The 27,229-nt window shown below is 33.6% G+C and overlaps 7 protein-coding genes across 12 annotated transcripts; 1 reads left to right on the forward strand and 6 right to left on the reverse strand.

Annotated features, from left to right (window-relative positions):
- Positions 1-400: 400 nt before the first annotated feature.
- Positions 401-5,511, reverse strand: LOC101257667 (uncharacterized). Its single transcript, XM_004239640.5, has 6 exons — positions 5,048-5,511; positions 4,103-4,409; positions 3,842-3,955; positions 2,342-3,739; positions 1,474-2,033; positions 401-984 (listed from the first exon to the last, which is right to left on the reverse strand). The coding sequence occupies exons 4-6, from the start codon at positions 2,726-2,728 to the stop codon at positions 555-557; spliced, it is 1,377 nt and encodes a 458-aa protein (XP_004239688.2). The 5' UTR covers positions 2,729-3,739; positions 3,842-3,955; positions 4,103-4,409; positions 5,048-5,511; the 3' UTR covers positions 401-554.
- A 1,567-nt stretch (positions 5,512-7,078) lies between these two features.
- On the forward strand, positions 7,079-13,362 carry LOC101257079 (protein PHR1-LIKE 1). 5 transcript variants are annotated; one of them, XM_069298640.1, is made up of 9 exons: positions 7,220-7,401; positions 7,840-7,901; positions 9,667-10,422; positions 10,713-10,914; positions 11,023-11,099; positions 11,176-11,215; positions 11,479-11,536; positions 11,988-12,057; positions 12,831-13,362. In XM_069298640.1, the coding sequence occupies exons 3-9, from the start codon at positions 9,793-9,795 to the stop codon at positions 12,996-12,998; spliced, it is 1,245 nt and encodes a 414-aa protein (XP_069154741.1). In that variant the 5' UTR covers positions 7,220-7,401; positions 7,840-7,901; positions 9,667-9,792; the 3' UTR covers positions 12,999-13,362. The 5 variants fall into 5 exon arrangements, with proteins under 5 accessions (XP_004239686.1, XP_069154741.1, XP_069154742.1 ...); XM_069298641.1 differs by having other exon boundaries at positions 7,237-7,401; positions 7,840-7,896; XM_004239638.5 differs by lacking the exon at positions 7,840-7,901 and having other exon boundaries at positions 7,079-7,401.
- Positions 13,363-13,619: 257 nt separating this feature from the next.
- Positions 13,620-14,141, reverse strand: LOC112941586 (protein ACCELERATED CELL DEATH 6-like). The gene has a single exon (XM_026031276.2). The coding sequence runs from the start codon at positions 14,139-14,141 to the stop codon at positions 13,620-13,622; it is 522 nt and encodes a 173-aa protein (XP_025887061.1).
- Positions 14,142-14,686: 545 nt separating this feature from the next.
- On the reverse strand, positions 14,687-15,202 carry LOC112941587 (protein ACCELERATED CELL DEATH 6-like). Its single transcript, XM_026031277.2, has one exon. The coding sequence runs from the start codon at positions 15,200-15,202 to the stop codon at positions 14,687-14,689; it is 516 nt and encodes a 171-aa protein (XP_025887062.2).
- A 525-nt stretch (positions 15,203-15,727) lies between these two features.
- Positions 15,728-18,126, reverse strand: LOC109120245 (protein ACCELERATED CELL DEATH 6-like). The gene is made up of 2 exons (XM_069298643.1): positions 17,422-18,126; positions 15,728-16,485 (listed from the first exon to the last, which is right to left on the reverse strand). Exons 1-2 carry the CDS (start codon positions 17,768-17,770, stop codon positions 16,481-16,483), a joined length of 354 nt encoding a protein of 117 aa, XP_069154744.1. The 5' UTR covers positions 17,771-18,126; the 3' UTR covers positions 15,728-16,480.
- LOC138348990 (protein ACCELERATED CELL DEATH 6-like) lies at positions 15,874-16,401 on the reverse strand. The gene has a single exon (XM_069298618.1). It carries the CDS (start codon positions 16,399-16,401, stop codon positions 15,874-15,876), a length of 528 nt encoding a protein of 175 aa, XP_069154719.1.
- A 429-nt stretch (positions 18,127-18,555) lies between the features above and the next one.
- On the reverse strand, positions 18,556-25,469 carry LOC101255694 (probable protein phosphatase 2C 38). Of its 2 annotated transcripts, none has more exons than XM_004239633.5 (5): positions 25,218-25,469; positions 22,818-23,459; positions 21,428-21,795; positions 20,279-20,515; positions 18,556-19,142 (listed from the first exon to the last, which is right to left on the reverse strand). In XM_004239633.5, the coding sequence occupies exons 2-5, from the start codon at positions 23,149-23,151 to the stop codon at positions 18,927-18,929; spliced, it is 1,155 nt and encodes a 384-aa protein (XP_004239681.1). In that variant the 5' UTR covers positions 23,152-23,459; positions 25,218-25,469; the 3' UTR covers positions 18,556-18,926. The 2 variants fall into 2 exon arrangements, with proteins under 2 accessions (XP_004239681.1, XP_010321325.1); XM_010323023.4 differs by having other exon boundaries at positions 22,818-23,409; positions 25,218-25,403.
- Between the last annotated feature and the right edge of the window lie 1,760 nt (positions 25,470-27,229).

Below are 27,229 nucleotides of genomic sequence, written 5' to 3' on the forward strand. Positions count from 1 at the left end.
CTAGCTAGGATGAGAAAAAAGACTATTCAATTATTGGTGTCCAATTATTGACTAGTTCTTGTTATCTTTATGACTATATATTTTGTATTATTATAACTTGTTTTCAAATATTCCAATTTGGATCCATTTGCAATCACTATCTTAAATAGACCAAATTAGTAGTGGACTATCATATCAACAAGAAGTGTTTAAAATTAAATAACCTAACACATGTGATACATGCTTTTGCAAATGAAAATAATAAAGATAAAAGTAATTCACATTCAAAGAAGTAGTAATTGAGTTGACCCATTCCTAATGTTATTTAGTTCTCAAATCTCGAATTCAAAACTCTTAATTATGAGCAAAGAATTCATAAAATTTTATAAAAATATATCAAAGTTTAAAAGATTCATTCTGGTTAATCTAAAAATTTAATATGAATATGCTGAAAGATTATATTCATCCCACCACGACCGTCCAACAATGATAATTAGACAAGTAACTACATAAGATTTTATACAACATGGAGTTTAGTCTATAACATTTTTACATGTACTAAAAGAATGTTGTACTCATGCTGAATTTGTCTCACTAGACCATTTTTTTCTACCTTTGTTGCTATTATTAGGAATATTCCTACTACTATATCCAACATTATTGTTATTATTTTTATTATTATTATTATTATTATTATCGTCGTTGTTATTGTTCGCTCCACAAACAATTCTAAACTCAATACCATACGTATTTCCAAAGCAAGAAAACAACCCTCCTCCATCGGAATTTCGTCTTGCATGTCCTCCGTTTATCGTCTGCGTTTGCGTCGCGGTCGTCTCTTTCCTCAATTTCTCCCTATTTGACGATATTAACCCTTTTGCATACGCTTCCTCTGCTGTTAAATCCTCTAATATTAGTGATCTTTCTCCATCTTCCATTTCCTTTGATTGTTTGATCGCCGCTTCTCGTGATTCGAATTGTATTGTCGGTAATAATTGTTGATACCTGATAAAAATATAATTAACTAATGAAAAGTGTACGCTCTAATTATTTAATCTTGTTAACAAGATGATTATTATACAATTCAATATGATATATGAGTAACGTAAATCCTAAATTCAAAATCGAATTATTTTGGATTATTTGCAACATATGGCCTTTTTCTTGTGCCACCATGTAGATAATATGAAGACATAATTTAAATAGTAGCCTCTGAAAAGGCCATTTGTGTAAATGCTCCTCATGGCCACCAATTATCAAATCCACACATGATTGCATAGAAATAGCCATTTTTGGCTGTGTTTAAAAAAAAACCACTATCATGAAATTTCATATTCCACTTGACATTGTCTTAATAATGACTATTTTTAAACTACATGGCTCAAAAGTGGCTATCTTTTGAATTTTAGATTGGCCCATTAAGGTCAAAGATTTCAAGATATGCTATATATGACAAATAAAGAAAAAGATGATCACATAGTTTAATAACAGTACCTTTTAGCGGCTATCTCAGCTGCTACAATAGAAGCTGAGGGGCCAACATCCGAACATAACTCCGAACCATTTACCATAGATCCATTTGCCATTGAACCATTACAAATGGAGCTACCTTTGATAAGAAGCTCGTCATTATTAATCTCGGAATACCCTAAACTCATAGATCTCCAGAGTTGTATCTTTTCATTAATTTCCCTTTGTTTATCATCCTCAACAACTTCTTGATAATTTTCACTCATTTTCTTGTCCAAAATATCCCTATAATCCAATGAAGTAGGATCCATAATTTCATTACAAAGTAATGGCATACTTCTCATAGAACTTTCAATAATAGCCACTCCCATGTTGAGAATTCCTTGTGGATTTCCAGAGGGCCTTCTAATTTGTAAAGCAACAAATCTTTTTCCATTTGATGAATTTTGAAAATTAACATAAGGGTTAATTAAATTGTTTAATTGAACATTAATTGTACCAACTAAAACATCTCTAAACCAAGAAACTGTGTAAATTTCAACATGGACTGCTGAATTTTCTGAATATAAGAACTCCTCATTGACCTGTTAATTAAAAAATAAATATTAGAATTGAAAATTTTATACAAATAATAGGCAAAAAAAAAAATCTTTAAATGATAATATGATAAAGGGTGTTCAAATATTTTTTTAGGTTACATTGAAATTCTAAGGGTGACATTCTTGTATTGTTATTATTTTTCGAATCCCCTTAAATTAAGAGAAAATTATAGTGCATGTATATTGTTTTAGGTCACACGTTGGAATTCTTGAATCCCCTCGTTAGAATTCCTGACTCTAACATTGAATTTAAAGAGTATATGTATATGGATATGTAATTAAACGTGAAAAACCTTGAAGGAGAACTTGTCATTCCACGTGGGGTTATTGTGACCTTCATTATCAATTTTTGTGCTTCTTTTTCTATTGGGATTGATCCATGTGAGAGCATAAGTTCTTAGAGATTTTGAAATAGGAGCTAAATCTTGGGCAGAAATGAGAGTAATTTCAAGAATGTGGCTATTATTATTATTATTTGGTGAAGGTTGATAAGAGAGAGAGGAGGATTGTGGGGTAGGGATGACAAGGGTGGTGGTGGTTTTGGGGTCCATTGTTGTGTTATTGTCGCCGTCTCTGGCGGCGACGAGGAGGAGGAGATGGTGGTGGAGATTGGCAATGGCATCAAGAGAAAAGGAGAAGGAAATAATGTGTGTGTGAGTTTTGTTTGAGTTATTTTGCATGCATGGTTGCTAATTTTAGGGAGATTTTTTAGGGTTTTTTGTTGGTGTATTTTGGATCATTCTAGTGTTCATTGGTCAAATCTTTTTTTTTTTAAATTTAATTTGTGTTCGATATTTGTTTTGAGGTTTTGGTTTTGTATAATTTAAAATTCGCTCAAAGTCGTGTTGCTTGTTAACTTTCTAACTTTTTAGGAATCGAACATGAGATCTTTTAGCTATCTCTTTTTTGGTGTCTCATTGGATGCTAGTATCCCTTTTGGGGCTCCAACCTAAGTAATTTAAGTTTTATAACACTCATTGAAAGAGAAAGAGCTTTATACAATAATTTATTTTTATTTCATCCCCTCAAATCTGAAATCCTCTAGGTATCTCTTTTTGGTGCTCGGTGTCCCTCTTAGGCCTTCGTTCTAACTAATTTAGATTTGTATTGTGTAAAGATTCATTAAAAGAGAAAACACTTATTATATACCAAAATAAATTTCATTCATTAAGCTCGAACCCAAAATCCTCTAATTATCTATTTTTGGTCTCTCATCTGACGCCTAGTACCTGTTTTGAAGCTCTGGCCGAACTAATTTGGATTTTCACCTCATAAGGCTTATTAAAAGTGAAAGCGTTCCATGTAAAAAGAAAATCATTTTCTGAACTCGATTCAAGACCACTTATTAATAGTGGAAGGATGATATTCATGTAAACCATCACAATTTTTTCATACCAAACTAATGAATTTAAGTTATATATATCGGGAGATGAAATTAACTAAAGGGGAAAAAAATAAAAAACTAAAACTAAAACTTGCACTATATCCATTTGTTACATGAAATTAGTTTAGTACAATTACACATCTAAAAAAAATGAAGAAAAAATTGAATAAAGAATTTATACAAATAGATATATAATTACAAATAGATATATACTTAGAGAATTATATATATATTGAGGGAGAAGATAAAAGTTCCTCTACTGATTAATTAAATTCAAACCTACTTCCCATCTTGGTTCACCAATAATCTGCACCAAATAAAATAATCAAAGTTTATTTTATTAATTAAATTAAGTGCAAATAAATACTATACATATATATAAAATAAAAAATAAAAACTTAAAGCTTACCATCATCCTTTTTTCCACAAGACTTGAAGAAATAATAAACTACACCTAACAAAATGGTAGCCACTATTCCTCCAATTACAATAGCTGCCAATTTCTGTGTACCATTCCTATATCCTTTACATGTCAAAGAAAATAATAATAATAATATATAGTTAAATTTTTGTATATGATAATTCGGTTTATATTTTATCTGAATATGAGTATTAAAGTAACGCGAAACATTATAAAACTATGTAAAGAAAACTTGAGTAGATAAGTTACCTTCATCTAGGTCATGATTAGAAATCTTATTATTATCATAGCTATAACTCAAATAACATCCATCCAAATAAATTTCTCCAGCTAAAGAATGTGAACATTCATCATGAACAATTTGCACTGCTTTGTTCACACATTCACCACAATCACAACCACCTAAATTACCAACACATTGTGCCATAACATGAACTTTCCCAATACTCAAATCACAAAATCCATTTCCATTGATTCCACAACTCTTAATTTCATCAAATGCATTGCTCATTTCCTCCGTAAAACTACGCGATTTCTCCCTTTTCTTGCTACAAACCTGGAGGTGGCAAAATCAACTCATTTTTAGATAACTCGCTCAATCACTAAAAATTAAATATATTAAAACATATACATTATGATTGATCTGATTGTGGACTTAACCTAATAGATTGAACACAAAATAATCCATTAAATTATTAGGCCAATCAAGTCAAGTTAGAAATAGTGCATCCACTTGTCACTCCTTGGTCATGTCTTTAAAAAATAGTGAGTTTTAAAAAACATCGATAAAACTCTAAGATAATGACTGTTTTTTATATTATAATTATTGAAGAATGATTATTTGTGAATTTAAACAGGTCAAAATACAACTTAAATTCAGGCACTACACAATTAATTTATAGAAGGTGAAAACCCAATTTTATGAGGGAAAAAAAGAACTTTATTTTAAAAACAAAATTGCACCTAAGAATTATGTAAATTTAAAGAACTTTAGACTAATAAATCAAGAAAAAGAATTATTTTCACATTTTTTTAACAAGAAAGGAGAGGTCGGGTCATGTTGAAAAGTCGGGTTATACCTTATTATTTAACATATTCTGACTCGACCAATCTTAACCTAAACTGACTCTGAATGGACCGAGTCATAATTCATTTATGAAATTTGACTCGACACGCTCATTTGTCAGCACTAACCTTATGAAGCATTTGAAGCTTAGACATCTCTCTCTTTTCCTCTACCTTGTAATCCAAATAACAACCAGAAAGTTGAACTCTAGCTGGGATTTTTTCACCACAAAAATGGCTATAAATGTCAATAAGTCTATTTGTGCAAATATGACATTCATTATAATTAAGATCATTTCTACATTGAAATAATCCCAAAATGGCTATTTTTTCATCACCTGCATATGTCTCAAAGAATTTTGATTCTAAGGACTTATCAAGAAATTCATGAAATAGTGATGAAACAATTGATAATTTTGAAGAATCATAATTTTGTACCAATGTTTGATTTTGAGTACATGTTGTGAAAACTAATTGGTGTAAATCTATGTTAATGGTGTTAGAAAATTGTAACATAAAATTAAGAAGGAAAATTTTGAGGAGGAAATATTCCATTTGGGAAGAATCAAGTTGATGTTAAAAGCTTATTAACAAAATAATAGAGGTTAAGTATACAAAATATATAGAAAAATACTAAGGTGTAGGTAAGAAAAAATGTATCCATTATATCGTGCAACCCCAACACCTAATGTTTTTTTAATAGTTAGGACGTAAGATCGATTAAAAGGTAAAGTTAATGAATAATAGATAAATATTTTTGTATTATTTCTCTATAAATTTCGAGAAATGAAGAATGCTAGCTAGATAATAATTAACGTGTATACATTTTGAACAGACAATTTTATAAATGCATAATAATATGGCACTTTATATAAACAGTAATTACTTTATAATAATTAATTAATAAACATTATTACTAATTATGATAAATTAACAAGGTTTCTTCTTTTCACCCTTTTCCTGCCTAATCCCATCCAAAGAACTAACCATTTTAGGTTTAGCATAATTCAAAGTTGTGTTAGAAACTCATTTTCTTTATTAGGTTTAACTGAATTATGTCACTTTATCAATAATTTAGGATATACATAATAAAGAATGAAATAAAAAAAATATTCCACAAATTTATATATTATTATAATTAGAAGGCCTACTTTAATTTGGCACCCACCATTGACGCATGAAAATAATAATATTTTAATCTCAACTCTCATTGGTCACCACTAATTACCATTTGGACAAGCAAACGAAAACGTACATAATCATACCAAGTAATTGACGACTAATTAAGATCGCGGTGGATCGATAAATACGTATTATCATTTTATACTAAATTTAAAATATTAATTAAAATTATAAAATATTTTAGCATTAAAATAAAATCTACAAACAAAAATAATAAGTGATTTATAACAAATTGAGAAGAGTCCCCATCTAAAAAATGTGTGATCCAAATCATTTCTTATACATTAAATATCAAATATTAAATTAAAAGATAAGTCAATTCATAGGCCATAGCAAGACTTCATGATCAATAAAGAGATATGCAATGCTATACAAGTTAAATCGCAATTTTTTTCTTTGAAATAATTTATTTTCATAGTATTTAAGATCATATGCTTTTCAAATCTTGTAAGAAATAAATTAATAATATTTTTTGATATGATGTTTGTTAGGAATTGATTATCTTTATTAGATTTACGTACTATAAAAATAAATAAAGAATATCTTTTAAAAAAATATTTTCATAATAGTTGATCTAGAAGAATTTAAATAGAGTAATATGAACAGTGAAGATTTCTATAGGTAAATCGATGCAATTATTATTACGAGTGGAGTGATAAATTTATCTACAAGTTTAACAAAAATATATAATTTCGAGTTTAATATTACATTATGTTTCAAAATTTATTTAATACGCATAAATTCAATTTTTAATAAATTTTTAAAAAAATCATAAATTTAAAATTCTTACTTTACCCTTGAAAATTGTTTTTGTTTATCACATTCTAACTTAGAATATGAAGAGTTTTACATCTACATTAGCATGCATTTAAAATTGCACAACATTATAAAAATCAACTCTGTCGTATAAATTGAAATAAATAAAATATTATTACTATTTTAAGTTCATATAATATAGAATTTATTAGTTTTTTATGAAAAAAATTTTCATATCCAAAATTAGAATCGGACTATTGAATCCCACTTGTGTGATTGATGCCCCAATATTGGTGTAGAGGGGTAGGGTGACAACAAAAGAGCTGACATAATCTTATTTTTCTTTTCAAAAATCAATCATTCAATCAAATATTTTTTTTGGTAAATCATCAAAAGAGAGATAAATTGGAATCTTTCTATTAAAAACAAGCATGTACTCACAATTTTTTTCCCTAAAGTCTTGAGCTTTTGCAAATTTGTTTCTCTTTGAGTCCGCCATTTTTCTAGCTCCAAACGAATTCTTTGTCAAATTCTTGGATTTTAAGGTTTACTTTTTTATCTTTTACTTGAACCCCATGTTGAATTTTAGCTTTAGTTTCAGTTTAATGTATGTCATCAATCTTGTGTTAATGGTGTTATATGCTAATGGGGTCCTTTTTTTTTTTTGATGTGTGTGTGTTTGTATGATTTGAATTTGTTCTAATTGAACTGGGGTGTTGATAATTTTCAGAAAAGTTTGCAACTTTTTGCTGTAGAAGCTTTTGAAGTTTGGATTTTGGTTGCTCAAGTCAGATTGTTTATTAATGTTCATATTCTATCTTTTCCATGAACCCCATGTTGAATTTCAGCTTTAGTTTCAGTTAAATGTATGTCATCAGTCTTGTGTTAATGGTGTTATATGCTAATGGAGTCCAATTTATGTTTGTTTGTGTTTGTATGATGTGAATTTTCTTTAATTGAAGTGGGGTGTTGATAATTTTCAGAAAAGTTTGCAACTTTTTGCTGTAGAAGCTTTTGAAGTTTGGATTTTGTTTGCTCAAGTCAGGTTCTTAGTTCATTTTCTTATCCATTACTTGAAGCCCATGTTAAATTTTAGCTTTAGTTTCAGTTTAATGTATGTCATCAATCTTGTGTTAATGGTGTTATATGCTTATGGAGTCCAATTTTTTTTTCTTAATGTCTGTTGTGTTTGTATGATTTGAATTTGCTTTAATTGAACTGGGTTGTTGATGATTTTCAGAAAAGTTTGAAACTTTTTGCTGTAGAAGCATTTGAAGTTTGGATTGTAAAGTTCATATTTTTATCCTTTTTACCTGAACCCTATGTGGAATTTCAGCTTTAGTTTCAGTTGATTCTTGAGTTCTGTTTAATTTTGTGTGTATGTAATCAATCTTGTGTAAATGGTGTTACTTGTTTATGGAGTTCAATTTTTTGTTCTCTCTTTTTTTTAATGGTGCTTGTATGGTTTGAATTTTCGTTAGTTGAATTGGGTAGTTGATAGTTTTCAGAAAAGGTAGCAACTTTTTGTAGTAGGCTTTTGAAGTTTGGATTTTGATTGCTTGAGTTGTTCTCGGGTAGCTCGTCAGCTTGCTCGAGTTGATTCTTTGTATAAACTAGTTACCTTGCTTGTTTAGGATATATATGTCAGTAAAAAATGTCAAGTAACCAAAAAAAAAGGGGGCAAATAGAGTGGACTGGATATTGAGGATTCATATAACCAATACCGACTAGATTGGAGTTGAGTGTGGTAGTTCTTGTTGTTGCTATAGTTACCTTGCTTAACAGGACTTCCTTATATGTGTCTAGAAATCTTTGTCCTGTAGAGCCCGTCTTATCAATATGGCTGGAGCTTTCCATGCTTCTATGGCTTTAATTACTAACCTGCTACTTAAATATTATTCCTTTGTAAAAACGGGTTTTACAGTAGGAAGAGTTTTGAATCATGGATCTGTTTGCTCTATTCCCTCATTATGCGCAAATGGAGATGAAGAAAAAAAAATTAGGATCTGAAAATTTGATTGCCTTGAGTGTAAGGAGAATCACGTGATCTCAAGAGAAGCCAAAAGGGTGTGAAGTAGTTTACTTATCCAAGCAATTTGACAAAAGATAATACAAAAATGAGGGTAGTAACAACAATGGAATAATGTGAAATGGAGAGTAGTACACAACATATAGGGGAAAGAACAATAATGACAGATAAATAATGTGATAATAGAAGCACAAAAAACACCGATGTTAATCAAAATCAAAGAATAATATGTAATATTGCTTCCTTGTTTTGCTTTGTCTTGATTTTTTTTGTTTAATGTGCATATGAAGAATTCTCAATTATTGTGTGTGTCTGTGTGAATTTGTCACCTTTGATCGACAATCAACTTTATCCTAGTTGTCTTCATTTCCTTATGAGTAAAAGATTTTACGGTTGGTCACGAACCTGTTCTTCCTTTGAGTTTGCTGGTTGGTGGATCATCAAATTTTCTCTCACAGTTGCTTAAAATCTATCCTTCTTCCAACTTGGATGTGATATCTCTAGAGAGAATCCATATATTTCTTGATCAGTACCTATGTTCGTCCAGCTTAATGATCATATTTCGTATCAAGAGTTCACAGTGATGTATTATGCTCATCGCTGTGTTTTTTTCTCTGTGAAATACCTGGAAAATTTTCCCACGTCAACCTTTACAATTGTTATTGCTTATTGTGAATGGTCAGATGTCATGATTGAATAAGGTGTTGATTTATGATATTCTCGTTCAGTTCCACTCATACTTCAACTCCATTGATGTAAGCTTTGTCCTTTTTGGCCACAGATGTATGGTGTACAAGTTTGAGAACCGTCATTGTAAAATTTGTCTTTTGACTGAGTGACACCACGGAGTGGGTTGAAACTGTTGTGTTAATCTTAAAGTCTTTATTAATTCAATTTATGGGGAAAAATGAACACGCGCCGTGCATTAGGTATTCAAAGATCTAGTGAAACACAGCACAGTAATATGGGTGTCTGTGGAGCTATGTCGACATCTTTGTCCATTTTGCCGTCATTTGAAGAGAAGCATCTTAAAGTGACAGATTCTCTTCATGTGCTCACAGAAAAGGAACAAACCACAAACCTTATTTCCTCACGGGCAATCCCGTCTGCATCTAAAAGTGGAACAGTAGGGCATCTGTTATCTTCCACTTCTGGACCCCACAAACATTTTCACTTTTCTTCAACCCCCTCTCGAGAAAGTAGGAAACATAACTATCCATTTATTTCTAGTGAAGCTTCTGCAGCAACCTGCCAATCTTCACTCTCAAACATTCATTCGACATCATTGGATAATTACCCCATGGAGAACAGCAATAATTCCTGGGGCGAAGATGCATATCATGACTGTATAAATTTTTCTACTAATGTTCCTGTTCAGAATGACCAAGTCGAAAGCCTTGCAGTAGTCATGACGTCTGATGACCAGGTTAAGAGATCTGATTGGCAGGACTGGGCTGATCAGCTAATTAATGATGATGATGTTTTGGATTCGAGCTGGAGCAATATTCTTGTTGATATCAATCCTCCAGACACTAAGGTTCGTTTCCGTTACCTTATTGCTAATGTTTCCTTTCTGGGTGCGGTATGCACCTTTTTGTTTGTTTCAGAACCGTTTGTTTGGGCAGGTAATCACCACTTTTGCCAAGTTACAATTTAGTATTTATCATAGAAATTTCTCTTATTTGTTTATGTACATGAAACAAAATTTAATATTGTTGTACACTTCAAACACATCTTTCCGTTGGAACCACTCCCGAGTCCTGATTACGTGGTACGGGTTCCTTGCTTTCTGCTTTATTTGACATTGATTATCATTTTTCAAATCAGTTTCTGAGAGCATCTGAAGTCCATGCTGGCCAGTCCGATACTCTTCCTCCTCCTCTTCCTGCTGCTGCTGCATCGTCTGGGCAAAACTACCCAGTTGGTAGCCCATCGTCTACCGCAGCACAGACGAAACCTCGGATGCGATGGACACCCGAGCTTCACGAAGTCTTTGTAGAAGCTATCAGTAAGCTTGGTGGGAGCGAAAGTGCGTGACCTCTTTGTTTCTATGTTCTATTTCTCTTTTTAGCAGTTTGGATGAGTAAGAGTTAACGTTTAACATTATTATATTGGATTCACACATTTGACTTTACAGAAGCTACACCAAAGGGAGTCTTGAAGCTCATGAATGTTGAAGGCCTAACCATCTATCATGTCAAAAGCCACTTACAGGTATAATAAATCCTTCCCATTAACCTTTTCCGAGGTGACAATTTATTTACCTTATACATTTCATTTTGAATTTCAGAAATATAGAACTGCCAGATACAAACCAGAATCCTCGGAAGGTAGAAATTTCCTCTTTGATTAGCTGATAACTTTTGCATCCGTCAAGGACTCAGTATACATTTTGCTAAAACGAAAACATATGTGTTACATCTCCTCATACTTGTACTTCCTGCCTCTCTAGTTTCTTGTGCATGTGTCAAAGTGATCCCCAACTGTGAATAAAACTAGGGATCTTAAGTTAAATTTATTGATGGTCTGTTGGACTTCCCCACAGTTTTTGAGATGAGAAGATTGAAATTCACAGACTGTAATCTCATTGCAGGAACACCGGAAAAGAAGACCACCAGTGTGACAGAGATGCCATCTTTGGACCTGATAACGTAAGTCTTTGCTATAACACTATGCATATCTATTGATTATGCAGCTGTCACACTTCTTGGATATCTGTTCGCTATGGGGAATAAGCGTTAAACACAATATGATATGAGCAAAGTTTATTTGATTGTAAGAATGTGTAATTTTACAACTGCAGATATCACCCCCTCCCTGTCGTTTTATTTTAATTTAATTGACTTGCCAATAAATTAAAACTCAGTCCAAAGAACAAATGAAGATCATCGTTTACAAACTCGAAAACATGCAAGGTTTGTCCATGTCCCTCTGTTTGGGAGCATCTGATAGAAGGACCAAAAAGTGTAGCATAGGGAATTCTTGTGATAGCAGCTAAATTCTAATCTAATTCTGGTTGCAATTTCCGTTTCCTGGATGATATAGTTGAAGTCTTTTTTGTGGTGATTGATTGTTAAAACTATATTTGGATTTTGGTAATAGGACCATGGGGATAACAGAAGCACTAAGAATGCAGATGGAAGTCCAAAAGCAGCTTCACGAACAACTTGAGGTGCGCGTAAACGCTCAAAATCTCCACCATTACTCATGTATCTATTCTTGCTTTTCTTTCTCCTGTTTTCATTGTCAAATCAGAAGTCAAAAATCTCTGGATAATTGAGAATGTAATCTCAAAAATCCTGTGCGTTGTGCGTCTGTAAAGACACATATCCAAGTTTGTCACTATTTTAGCAACATCTCAATGTATAGTGTGAAATTATAATAGGGAGAGCACACCACATTAAACAACTTGCAACTCCACCAAATTGCAGATGACATGGTCACTCACTCCATTCAGTACCTTTTTCCGTTTTAGTTGATCCATCATCCATGGCATAAGTATCTGACAAAATATCTGTAGTGCTTATGTAGCGGGTAGTTAGAAGCTTTTCTGGGTAAAACTACTTGAATACAGAGACCCGAAGTTATTATCAGTAATTTCATGAAATGTCAAGTTTTAGGGAGTTACTGAAACAACATCAATTACCGCAGAACTGAAAAGAATTGATTTCCTCTCAACTTGGAGCCTGTGTTGCTCGAACTCTTCAAAAATGCCGAGGGGTGCATGTCGGATCTTCCAAAAGTAGTACATTTTTAGAGGATCCGACAGGGGTGAGGTTTTGGAAATTCCGAGCAACATAACTTGGAGCTGATTCCTTTATCATCTTTTCTCCATTTCCTGTTTCCTATTTGTGAGAGTTTTTGATTTCCTCTAATACTTTCTATGGTTATAAAAGAATAAAAATCTATCAAGTATAATTATAGTTTGAATATCCATTTCCTCAGATCCAGAGAAAGTTGCAGTTGCGGATCGAAGAACAAGGTAAATACCTTGAAATGATGTTTGAGAAGACAAAGGACATAGGAAAAGATCTAAAGGTATCATCATCATCAAGAACAGATGAACATCCTTCACCATCCAATAAGATGAAGCATACATCTCCCAACGACTAATCAGAAGCACTCGAGAAAGATCGTTTGTGGAACTCACCAGACAAAAAAGCTCATGAAGATCATGACTCAGATGATAGAGACTTGTGTTGTTCACCTACATCGAAACGAGCAAAAACAGAGGAAATATCAGGTCTTCATGAATCTTGACAGACTCATTTGATATGTGAATTGTCTTTGCAAAATGCTGTTGACTTGATGAAAGCTTTTGGCTAATAATTGTGTCATTTTTCCTTGTTTCATTCTCTTTTTTCCCCGACCTTAAGGATCAACTGTGTTCTTCACTAATCATGGCATGACTTGAATCATCATCTCGTAGGTTTACGAGTATGCTAATAGACACAGGATCTTTCTGTCCTATAAGAAAGTAGCTTGTCTGTCGTACTGACTGTTTCATTGAATGTTTCAATCATCATTCTCTATAGGCTTAATATAGAGGCACCTAAAGTTGTCACAATTTAGACACCTCAAGTAGGCCTCGTTCCGATTGAAAACACTCATACAAGGCTCATTAGACCATTTCACAAAGAAAGTTGAGCGAAGAAAAGAGAGGAGAAATAGAGAGGAGCCGAATCCCTCTAACCAAAACACAATAACCAAACAGTAACATTATGTTATGTTACGTTACACCAGTTGTAACCAGACTACAATAACCAATACATACAAAACAAAAGAGATGCAACCTACAATACAAACAATAGCTGCTAGACCAACAGAATGTGCTAAAGTAGCATACATACCAGTTACAAATGCAATAACAACAGCTGACATTGCCACAAACTGCAAATAAATTGCAATCTTATGAAGTCTTAGTATAACTTCTAACTCTGTAACCATTAACCCTGCAACTGACCCTGGTACATATGTTATACTTGCTCCCATGGCAAAGTGAGTAAATACAGCAGCAGCTGAACTTGTAAACGCGATGGCATTTGTAACAACAAATACACCAAATGATGTACTCTTCAATAGAATCGCCATCCCTTTATCAGGGCTAACTCTATCACTGTCAAAACCTCCAGGTAATGTAAAACCAGCTGTGAATGTCACTGTCATTATTAAAGCAGCCACAACTAGATGTATTTGAGCTGCCTTCATAGTATTTTCGCGGGATTTTTCAGGATCCTGCCTTATAAACATAGCCATTTCTTCTCAAAAATTTGTTATCCATGCTTCCAAAGTAACTACCATTTTATATAGAAATATTAGACTTAGCTTCTTCATGAATCTCTATAATAGAAAAATAAAAAAGTAACATTGCTTGCCTTGACCAGAAGAAAGGAATAATTTGCTTTACCTTGATAAAAAATAATATGTTCTTGCTTTGCTTTTTAGTTTCTATTCATGCAACAAATATATATGAGAGACGTACTGAAAACACCCCTGAATTTTTAGTTTCGTTGGATAATAGACATGCTTATCAGTTATTAAAGTTAACAAGTTACATCCAAGTTCTAGAGTGATTTAGGCATACAAACCAAGATAATATAATACATAATACTATAATAAGAATTCAGAAGAATTTTGCCATAAAAGTTCTGTTAACTACAAAACTTACACATAAAATATGTCAAACGATACAAGATGATGATAGATCTAGGATTTTCACTAAGGTGATTCAAAATATAAAAAAGTAAACAGACAAACAAGATATTATTCTCGTCTTATTAGTAAAATCTCTGACCCCGCCACTACTGATTTGTTGTTTCTCCAGTCAATCCTTTGTAAATAAGAAGAAGAACCAACACATAAATAATGAAAGAAAGGCAACCAATGGCACAAACAGAAGTAGCTAGACTAACTGAATGTGACAATGTAGCATACAAACCAGTTACAAATGCAATAACAACAGCTGACATTGCTAAGAACTGTAAAATTGTTGCAACTTTGTAAATGTTCTTCAGAACTCTCAGCTCTTCTTTGGTCTTGGGGCGATGATTAGCTGCCATGACAAAGTAGCTAAACACAGCCCCCGCGGAGCCTACAAAGGCAATGGCATCTGTGACCACGAATGCACAAAATGCTGGTTTCTTCACTAGAATCGCCATTCCTGTATGAGGGCTATCGTGATCATTCTCAAAACCTCCTGGTAGTGTGAAACCGGCTGCAAAGGTGACTGTTACTAGTAGTGTAGCTACAACTAGATGTATTTGAGCTGCCTTCATAATTTCTTTGACTCTTCTTGTATCATCTTCATCCAAATCCATCATCCTATGTATGACTCGATGACCTCAACCTTCCTTTTTCTCCCGGCAGAGCTATCTAACCTCTGTTGTCTTGCTAGCTCCGACTTCATTTACCCTGCTTGCAAAACCCTTATATAGAAAAAGTTAATTATATTAGACTCTTCTTCATGAATATCTATAATAAAAACCTAAGTATCATTATTTGCCTTTGATCAAAAGGAAGGCATTTATTACTTTGCTTTGGTTGAAAGAGAGGGATTTTATAGCTAAAAGGGATAATATGTTGTTTTATAGTTCCATTTCATGAAACATATATACTTTAATTACTCCCTTTCTTTCACTTTGTTTGTCTTGTCAAAGTTTAACTTAGCACTAAATTTAATCAAGTAAGGAAGATTTTTAAAATTCGTGGTTTAAAATATTCCATTACATTTGAAATATGTAGTCTTAAACATGCCTCGTGTGACTATCAAACTTCTCATTAAGGAAATATACTGAAGTGATTTAGGCATGAAAATCAAGATAATTTATTACATAGTACAATAATAAGAATTAATAATAATTTTGACATAAAAGTTCTCGTAACTACAAAACTTGCACATATTTACACATAGTGACGGAGCTAGGATTTTCACAAATTAAGACACTATTCAACAATTCCTTGTTCCTTAGTAAAATTTTTGGCTCCACCACTACTTAGCGGCTTCTGTGTAAAGAACATAAAAAACCAAGACATAAATAAGGAGCGCAAGGCAACCTATGACACAAACTGTAGCAGCTAGACCAACTGAATTTTCCAAAGTAGCATACAAACCAGTTACAAATGCAATTACAACTGCTGACATTGATAGAAACAGCAAACTTGTTGCAAGATCAAAAGTTTTCAGCAGAATTCTCTGCTCTTTTTTTGTTAAAGTGATTTCTAACTCTCCTCCGGTCTTTGGCATATAAGTCATTGCAATGACAAAGTAGCTAAAGACAGCCCCCGCGGAGCATGCAAAGGCAATGGCATCCGTAACAACAAATGCACAGAATGCTGATTTCTTTGATAGAATCGCCATCCCTTTATCAAAGCTATCTTTATCGCTCTCAAAACCTCCTGGTAGTGTGAAGCCGGCAGCAAAGGTAACCGTCACTAGTAGTGTAGCCACAACTATATGTATTTGAGCTGCATCCCTAATTATTTTGATCGTTCTTTTATCATTATCGTATGAATTCATCTTCGTATATACGAGGGGATGATCGATCTCAACCTTTCTTTTCCTCTTGTCAGATGTATCTAACCTCTGTTGAATGCATTTACCCTGCTTGCAAAACCATTATATATATAGAAAGAGTTCATTGTATTAGAATCTCTAAAATAGAAAACTAAGTATCCTTTGACCAAAAGAAATGAATTTGTTACTTGCCTTCATTGGAAGAGAGGGATTTGCTAGATAAACTTTGCCTTACATCAAAAGAAAAGGATGATATGCTGTTTGGATTTTGCTCTATTTTGCTTAGCGATTAGCTCATGAGCCAAATCCAACAAATTTTCAACCAAACCATTTCTTCAGTAGTGAAATGTGTCATTCTTTTTCAAACGAACAGATAAAAAGGTAGCGTACAGCAAAGAGGAACAAAGGTAATAGTAGTACTAGCAGCAGTACACAAAAATATTTACTAATAAAAAATGATCATTGATCATTAGTGACAATTAACTAACAGTAATAGCTTAATGAGCCCTCTTTGTATATGTCTTTGAAGCCTTTAGTGACATTGGTTCTAATGACACTTAAATAATGCTGGTAAAGATCTTAGCACTCTTTATTAGTATCTACATTTATTGCTTCTAAAAGTTGTTTTTGTTGTAGTGATTGTCTATTTCTAGAAAAGCATTTGCAACCTATATTTCTACATCTTGTAAGGCTATACATTGTCATCATGAACATCTCTCCCATGGTTTTCTATGAATTCGAAAAACCTAACTCCTTGGCGAAGAGTTTATGCCATGTCGTAAAGAATTTTTACACTATCAGGTTATATTGATCACGTAACTCTCCCGATCAACCATTGCAAGTTTTATAGTAAGTTTCAGGTAGCATTGATCACGATGTCTCTCGCTCTCTACATCGTGTTCTTCCTCTATGCCTTGCTTCCAAGAACATAAGTAACCCACAAGTACATAACAAAAGATATGCAACCGATGACACAGACAGTAACAGCAAGACCAACTGAATGTGCTAAAGTAGCATACATACCAGTTACAAATGCAATCACAACAGCTGACATTGCCACAAGCTGCAAAAAGGTTGCAAACTTATAAAGCCTCATCACAACTGGCAACTCTGTTACAGATATTACACTTGCTGCCATCGCGAAGTAAGTGAATACAGCTACAGCTGATGATGTAAACGCGATGGCATCAGTAACAACAAATGCACGAAATGCACTTCTCCTTAGTAGAATCGCCATCCCTTTATTAGTGCTGTCAATATTGTTGTCAAAACCTCCTGGAGATGTGAAACCAGCAGTGAAGGTGACTGTCATTATTAGAGTTGCAACAACTAAATGTATCTGAGCTGCTTGCATAATATTTTCGCGATCCATTATTCAAAAAACTCCAAATTATTAATGTTCCTGTGTGCATTTCACTTTCGTTTGGATGAAACATTATATAGGAAATTTCAGAAACTCTTGATGAAGTATTTCATTAGTTCTATTATAATTACATTGACTTTGACAGAGTCAGTTGTCAACTCCAAGCCATGAACCATCCCATTTTATAAGTCATTTATCATTACTGTTCAGGATGATTTGTCAGGTTGTCTATAATATTTTGTCACGACTTCTTCATTTACGTTATTTCTTTCTATATACTGCTTTGGACTGTCTGTCTTTTCCTTGAGCTGAGAATCTATCTGAACCGGTCTCTCAGGGGTAAGGTATGCGTACTCTTAAAATTCCAGGCTGGTACATGAACATGTAGAAGTGTATGTGTATCTTAATAAAGTCTTTGTTGAGTATTAAATTATCTTAAAATGCATGGTTCATGAACTTGTATAGAAGTATATTTCTTAATTTAATTCTTTGTTGAGTCTTTATATTAGAATATCTTCCAGGCTGGCCAAACATCATATAAAATTCAATGGAAAGGGTAGAGGGACGAGCCGATTAAGCCAGGATTTTCATTAAGGATAAGTAAAACATAGGAAGAAGCCAAAGGGATTCCACATCAAATCTATACATATATAAAGAATAATAATTTTATGTATAAACGGGATAATTTTATGTCGAAGGAGGTTTCAGATGAATCCCTTGGTAGTACATGTTTTCCCTCGGACCTAGGTATTAAGAAGTAAAGTAAACTTGTGAATCAAATTGCTGCAAACATCTAAACACAAGTAAAAAAGAAAATTTATTTGGATTAAATGAATGTTGACAAGAAAAACAAGTTGAATTCAAGAAAAGTAATGGGAGCACTCAAATATAGAGTCTTGTAACATCACTTCAGAAACAAAATTAGTTTTCAGTCTTGCCCTTTAACTTTCAAAGTTTCATATGCCAATGAGTGAAAATTTGACAAAATTTGCCCCAAGCAATGTTCATGGCATAATCATCAACTTACCACTTATGGTGAGATCCCAAGGAGCAAAGTTATACATACTTTTTTTCTTTTTCTCTGTCACTTTCTGAACTTTTCATAATAAACTCGAGGGATTAGATGTAGATAGGTTATAGGTAAGTTATTCTAGGTATTGGCATCTCAAGGGCCTCCTCCGCCTCCTTTTATGGAAACCACAGGTGCACGGAAGGAACTGCGACTAATCAAGTGAGAATCAAGAAACAAAACTATGACCGTGATATCATCATGAAAATGCCGCCTCACTCCTCTATCTATCCTTTTCAGATCCGCATATCTCATTTCTCTCTTCTTCGCTGCTTCCTGAAGGGCGGCTTTTATAAGTTTTCTAGCAATGCCCTGTACAAATTCGGAAATGTTAGTTCAATAGAGAAAACAGCTGACAATCATTTTAGTGCCAACAGTCGGTCAACGCAAATCACTGTTACTTGAAGTAGATAGGTCATGTAGTAAACAAAACTTACATGCTCAATTGCATAATGGAATAAGCAAAGAATCAACATATAGTGTTGATGTCTAGAGAGACACATTAAACACTAGTACAAGCATACATGTGGAAACACTTCACAGTGACCACCCCTCAAGAGTCGATATGAATGATACAAACAACAACATACCCATAGATTACAAACTATCAAGAATTAATAATACTTTTTATTTGTATTTACATATTATTGGAATGAGATGAGTTTAAATGCAATAACATGGACAATGAAGATTCATATAGCCGACCAGCAACATGGCTGAGGTGTAGTTGTTATTGATGCTTTAGATGAAAGAAGGAAGCAACACAGAAGGAGAGGATCGAGATGGATAAGGTTTTCCAAGTTGCATTCATTTTGGCAAGAGATAAGAAAACAGGGGCCACAGATATGAAGGTTTTGAGGTCGAGGATTAGTGTAGAAGGATAGTAGTTAGCCGTGTGCGGTAGTATTCTTATGAGGGAGAAGCAGGGATCTAGTCTCATCTTCTCCTCTTCTCCGTATTCACTACTTTACCTAGTATTCACATAAGTATCTTTCTCTTCTTTTTTACTGCTACATGTTACTTCAATTGCTTTGTTTATCTTGCTATTTTATTGTCGTTAGTTTCCTTTATATCCTACTTTGATTGTACTCTTTTGACCCGAGAAATTATCAAAAACGACCTCTCTGCCCCAACAAACGTAGGGATAAAAGTCTATGTACATCCTACCTCCCAAGACCCCACTTGTGGGATTACACTGGTATGTTGTTGTTTGTTGTAAGCAAATAGGGAGAGAGATCTTAAGAGCTGCATCTAATCACAATCTACGTATAAGTTGTTCCTTTTTAATGGAAATTTACCATCAAAGATGTGCACACAGGAAGAGAAGGAAGTGCTCTCTTTCGCTCGCTCTTGTCAATAAATGAGAATGATGTTATGACAAGAAAAATTAGAAGATTTGATAACCGGGGAGATTCTTCCTTGTCAAAATTAAATTAGGACAATCTTACATGGTGTTCACAACTGCTGACAATGTCCACAGCCTCTTGATTGCTGAGATGCTCCCATAAGCCGTCTGATGCAAATATGAGAAACTGATCTTCTGGAAGGAGCTTATGTACAAATACTGATGGCTCAGCAAGGAGAATAGGCTTCTGGAATGTTCCAGGAAATCGAAACTTAGGGAGCAAAGGCTCTCTGTTAAACTCTGCTCTCTTCAAATATGCATCACCAATTGATCTTGAAACCTGCAAATACATTGAAATTTCAGCATCATGATAACAAGTTGATGTCATCTGCTTCAGACGCTTAGATATGTTGCAAAGTTTCTACGAAGTATTAGTGCAAGTGGTTTCTTTTTTAACTGTCTTCCGCCACTGAAGCTTAGCATGAAGCGTAGAGTATTCTATTTGTGCTTCTTTCAAGAGAAAGTAACATAATGATGGGCAGTGAAATGAAGGCATGAAATAGGACAGGAGAGAAACAACAACTATAATACCCAGTGAAATCCCACAATGTGGAGTCCCAGGTGGGGAGGGTAGAGTGTACGCAAACCTTACCCCTAGCTCTTGGAGGTAGAGAGGATGTTTCCAAAGACCCTCAGCTCAAGTGCAGCAAATCCAAGTATTAAAAAAAACAAAGACAGTGAAGAAAACATAGCAACTAATAAGGAAAGCAGTCCAGAGCATACAAGAAAGTTACAATAACAAAAACATAATAATTTGATAATCAAAACACAATATCAACTGATGAAAGATATCAAAAGCAAGAAACTACAAGAATACGGCCAATACTACAACGGGAACCACCAAGCTAAAACCTGTGGAAAAGAAAGACAACGCTCCATAACCTACCAACCTTCTACCCTAATCCGCGACCTCCACACCCTCCTATCTAAGGTCATGTCCTCGGTAAGCTGAAGTTGTACTATGTCTTGTGATCCTATCTAATCACTCAATACTTTTTCGTCATACCTCTACCTCTCCTTGTACCCACTATATCCAACCTCTCGCACCTCCTCACTGGACAGGAAATACCAATAAACTGAAATAGTTTCTTTATACACCTATTGGTGGAAATGGCAATTCAGTCAGAAGATCCAATAAATAAGTGTATGTAACGAGCCGCACAGTGAGCATGATAACATGTAACTAAAATACCTGTATAATTCCCTTCACACGCCAAACCTTGTGCTTTAAAACTACCACATTTGGATCATCAGGATGCAGTGAGCGCAGTTCCTCACGGACAGATTCCAAACTCGCATTATGTTCAGAAGATAATTGAACTGCTTTGACCTCTTTCAGAGCCCTCTCCTGTTTTCCTAACACAGCACGAGAATCTCCAGCATTTGCAATGTATAACATGCCACTGCATATAATACCCACTAAGCAGCATGATCCCACTGAAGCAATTTGGGGTCTAGTTTGCCATTGCTTTCTCACTAGAGAAAGAAACTCCTCTTCTGTTGCCAAATATGCCTTGCTTATGACATCGGCTGACATTACTTGATCCTCTGAGGTGAATTCTGCATCACAAAGAGCTGTCGTGTGAGTAACATTCACATCCAGCAATCTTCAAACCATATGCAAGAGAAGAAGAGTGTGTGCACATATTGAAGGGTGAGAGAGAATCATCAAAGCTTCTTTTACTCAAGTATTTTCTTGTTTATGGGGAGGGGAGGGAAGTGGGCAAGCAGGAAGTGAGGCTGATCAAATGCTATATTTTGGAATAAGTAGATAGGCTTAACCAACTTTTCTATAACATAATACATGAGTGGTGAGATCTGTTATCTTCTCTTTTTGATGGGTAGAATTTTAATTGGTTGTTTCGCTAGTTTTTAGATGATGAGATTTATTAGAAGAGGAATTCCCCTAGCAACAAAAATCTAGGCTTTGATCTCTTTTATGATTGGAGGTATATGTCAATTAGCAAATGGGTGTACGGACTTTAAACCCAAGAGACTCATCATGATTTGAGTTATGAAATATGACAAATTCGTGATGACTGCGTACTATGGATATTTCATGGACATGGAACCTTGGTACTGAAAAACTAAGGGTCAAATTCAATAATTTGCAATACCTGGATAAGCCGATAAGGAAACTAAAAGAAGTTATTGGAACTATTAGCTCATGGTGCAAATAACGTATGTCCTTAAGTCAAGACAGAACCCCTGGCTTCTAAGGAACACACATTAGCACCTTGGTGTCTGCATGGAACCACAGCCTAAGTGAAGCGAAGAACTCAACATACGGCACACCTAGTGTCTAAGCACGCCTCAGTAGCAGATTTAACAACATTCATTTACTATAAACAGGAGGAGACATATAACATGAAGCACAAACTGGAAATACATGTGTGTGTGTGTATGTTTTGTATGAATGCATTATATACAATAAATGATAAAATACAAAGAGTTACTGCAGGGAACATAAACAAAAGATATTTCATGCTTCTGAAGTATATTTATATATGTAAGACACAGATGAAATGACAAATATACAGGGGATATTTGAAGCAAAGCATAGGAAAGAAGAAAAAGCATACTCTTGACATTCTCAAAAAGGCGACCATTTATAAACCGGGCAGCTTCGGCACCTGCATGGCCATCATATATTCCTACAAAGGTGCCCTGAGGACCTGATTCAAACAAACTCATTGATCCCGATTCAAGCTGGCTCTGATCCTCCAATATATTATTCGCTTGAATTACAGCCATCGAGAACTCCCCGTTAACATGGTGCCCCAAATCTTTATACCACCACAATCCATCAACACTTCCGCCAGGGTCTCCTCCTCTACTGCTGCTATTTTCACCTTCATTATCTAATGTAGGCTTCCAACAAGGGTATACATACTTTTTCCATGTACTTGTCACCATACCTTTGCATGATACTGCTATTATCAACTCACCCAAATGGTCTAGGCAATCAAGTACTTGCAAAAACACAATTATTCCTAAATCTTGTCAAAGTCCCGTACTTGTGCATATATCAAGCAACCCAAATGATCAAGCAATCAAAAGACTAATCAAACACCAATTGTTTCACAATCAACACCCCAGCTTGAGACCCTATGCTGTAAATCTTGCAAAAAGTTCCAGACTTTGCGCATATATCTAGAAATGCATACAGTTAATCTGCATACCCGGAAAGCATTAGCTAACTAAATAGAATATTTACCCAAAGCCTGCATTAACAGACACAATAAATGAGTAATTGAATCTAAAGAGTTAATGGGATTTCAAGATTATGCACAATATAGAGACCAACTATTGCAAACATCATTAATCTGAATACCCACGTAAACAAGAACAACAATTTAACAGAGAGACTACATTACAGACAAATTAAATCAACAATTAAGATAAAACATAAAAGGGGTTTCAGGATTATACACAATGCAGAAATCAACCAATTCATTTAATCTGCACAACAAACATCAACAAGAACGACCTAAGCAAATGTTTATATCCAAAAAATGTACCATAAAAAAAAATGCATTTTGACTCAAGAAATGAACAATTTGAGACTAAATCGAACACTGGGTTTTCAAATTTCAAGATTATTATGCACGATATAGAGACCAAACAATGCAGCAAGAGCAAACCCAGTGTAGTCCCACAAGTGGGGTATGGGGAGGGTAAGATGTACGCAGACCTTTCCCCTACCTTTGTGGGGTAGAGATGTTTCTGATAGACCATACAATGCAAACATCATTAATCTGAATACCCACATAAACAAGAACCACAATCTAAACAGAGGAACTACATTACAGACAAGATAAATCAACAATTAAGACTAAAACACATAAGGGATTTCAGGATTTTATGCAATAGAAATCAACCAAGGCAGATGCCAATAATCTGCACGAAAACATAAACTAGATCAACCTAAGCAAATGTTTATACCAAAAATTGCATTTTTGAATCAAGAAATGAACATTTTGAGACTAAACCGAACAATGGATTTTCAAATTTCAAGATTATTATACACAATATAGAGACCAAACAATGCAACAACAACATATCCAGTGTAATCCCACAAGTGGGGTCTAAGAAGGGTAGGATGTATACAGACCTTCCTCCTACATTTATGGGGGTAGAGATGTTGTTTTCAATAGACCCTCAACTCAAAGAGACCAAATAATATAAACATCATTAATCTGAATACCCAAATAAACAAGAATAACAATCTAAACAGAGAAACTACATTACACTTTACAGACAAATTAAATCAACCATTAAGACTAAACTCAAAAGAGGTTTCATGATTATACACAATACAGAAATCAACCGATGCAAAGACCAATTAATCTGCACAACAACATAAAAAAGATCAACCTCAGCAAATGCTTATATCCAAAAGATTGCATTTTGACTCAAGAAATGAACAATTTGAGACAAACAAACAATGGGTTTCCATATTTCAAGATTATGATACACAATATAGAGACCAAACAATGCAGCAGCAGCAACATACCCAGTGTAGTCCCTAAAGTGGGGTCTGGAGAGGGTAGGATGTACACAGACCTTATCCCTTACCTTTGTGGGGATATAGACATTGTTTCCAAATAGACCCTCAGCTCAAAGAGATCAAACAATGCAAACATCATTAATCTGAATACCCATATAAACAAGAACAACAATCTAAACAGAGAAACTACATTACAGACAAATTAAATCAACAATAAAGACTAGAACACAAAAGGGGTTCCAGGATTATACACAATGCAGATACCAATTAATTTGCACATCAACATAAACAAAACAACCTAAGCAAATGATTATTATCCAAAAGATTGCATTTTGACTCAAGAAATGAACAATTTGCGACTAAAATGAATAATGGGTTTCCAAATTTCAAGATTATTATACACAATATAGAAATCAAATATAGAAAATGAATCGCACATACAAATATTAAGATTGGATATTACATTGAATACCTTGCATCAGAGATTTCCAATTAGGTGTGGCAATGGAAGACCCCCCTTAACTCAGATTTTGACAAAATAAAAAAGAATGGATTTTCTCTTGCGACAAAGAGAAAAAAAAATTGTTTCTTTACAATGTGGAAAAGGGTGATAGAAGGAGGGAGAGAGAGGGGGGTGGGGAGAAAAAAATGGGGTGGTGGGGTGAGAGTGGAGTGTTCTTTTGGTTTTTGTTTTTTTTTTTCAAAAATAAAAAAATAAAAAATTGCAACCCCATTTTTGGTCATCCAATTTTTAAAATATATTTAACTTTAATTAGTTTTCATTTTTTGTTTTTTCATATGACTATTTCTTTGCACCTTGTATGGCCAAGTACTAGAGAAAATACTTTTTATCAAGAATTTTATTCATACTCAATATACGAATATGAAATATCTGATTAAGGAAAGAGGTAATATTCAATTAGTTAAAATAATTGTTATTCAGATATTTGTTGCATTATATGAAAGTTTATTACTTTTGAACTATTTTTTGAATTATATTAGTCAACATGAGTTGAGCTAGGATACTGGAATGGGTCATTTAAATATGTTTCATACATGTTTAATTTTCGATTATTAGTATAATTGCATAATTAATGATGATTCTTGACTCTTTCATTGGCGATTAGATATAGTATTACAACACAAGCTTAACATAAAATATAGGCGTAATCAGTTGAGGAATGGTTAATAATTATGATGAAGTTGTGAATATGTAGAACAAAAAGATCAAATGCACATTTCAATTAATTAAAGGTCAAATATGATTATTTAAATATCAAAAGGACAGTCTGGTGCACCAAGCTCTCGTTATGCGTTAAGAGTATATTGTACATATTTTTATCTTACATTTCAACTAGAGTTTGTTTCGATAGCACGAACATATGATCTCCTAATCACATGATAACAACTTTATCGAGGGACTGAAAACGCTATTTAAAATACCCATTCAGGAACCATTGGGCCAACTAAATCATTTACTGAAAACGCTATTGATTCGATAAAATATATTTTTGAAAAAAATATGAATTTCAAATTGGGCTTTCTCCGAACCCATGCATATTGGAGTAGCTGTTTAGCCTTTGGACTAGAAAACAACTTAGCCCGGTAAAATTAACACAAGTAACCACTTTTAAACGCACTTTTAAATTATAGCCAGTTTTTATAATATATTTAAATTTTAACCATGTGATGAAGTTTGGAGTTTTAAACTACTAGAGTCCAATTTTCACCAGCACATCTAAAGTTTAAATTGCGTCAAAACTTCAAACCCAAAGCTTTAAGTTTAAAAATCAAAACTTTATAATAGAGTTCTAAAGTTTGATTCTAAGTCAACTACGTTGTAATTACTTTGCAAGTTTTGACTATGTTTTAAATAGCTAGTTGTGCACCTCAAACTATAGTATAGTACATTATATTAATTTATTGCCAATAAATTCATGATCTTATTATAAATAAAACATTAAGTCTTATCCTACAAACTTATAACACGGAACGAACAAAATTGATACTCTTTTTGAATGTTATCATAAAAGCTTGATGTCTTTGTCGTAAGTGAAAATATAACGTGTTTAGAAACTTGAGATCGTAATTGTAGATATAATAATAATAATAATAATTACTTATGTGTGTGTGTTAGAAATTATCAAAATTTCTATTGCAAGTGGTGTTTCAGTTGTCATTTTCAAAGTATTTTGAATTCCTATTTTCTTTATTTGAATTATTTAGAGCTGTCTACTTCTTGTATTTAATTATGTGCTGTCATTGGTAGGTTTATATTTACTATATATTTACCCACTTGAATATTGCTTCTCTGTATTTCATGTCATATTTTTGTCGGGATATACTCTATTCATTTTATAAAAAATGGTCTAATTTGACTTGAGAAAATAAAGAAAACTTTTGTTTATGTGGTTCTAAATTAAATTTTATGTCAAATATATAAAATTGTCTTTTAATCTTATGATCTTAAGTATGTCAATAAAA

Source organism: Solanum lycopersicum, chromosome 5 (assembly GCF_036512215.1).
Source record: "Solanum lycopersicum chromosome 5, SLM_r2.1".
Lineage (NCBI taxonomy): Eukaryota > Viridiplantae > Streptophyta > Magnoliopsida > Solanales > Solanaceae > Solanum > Solanum lycopersicum.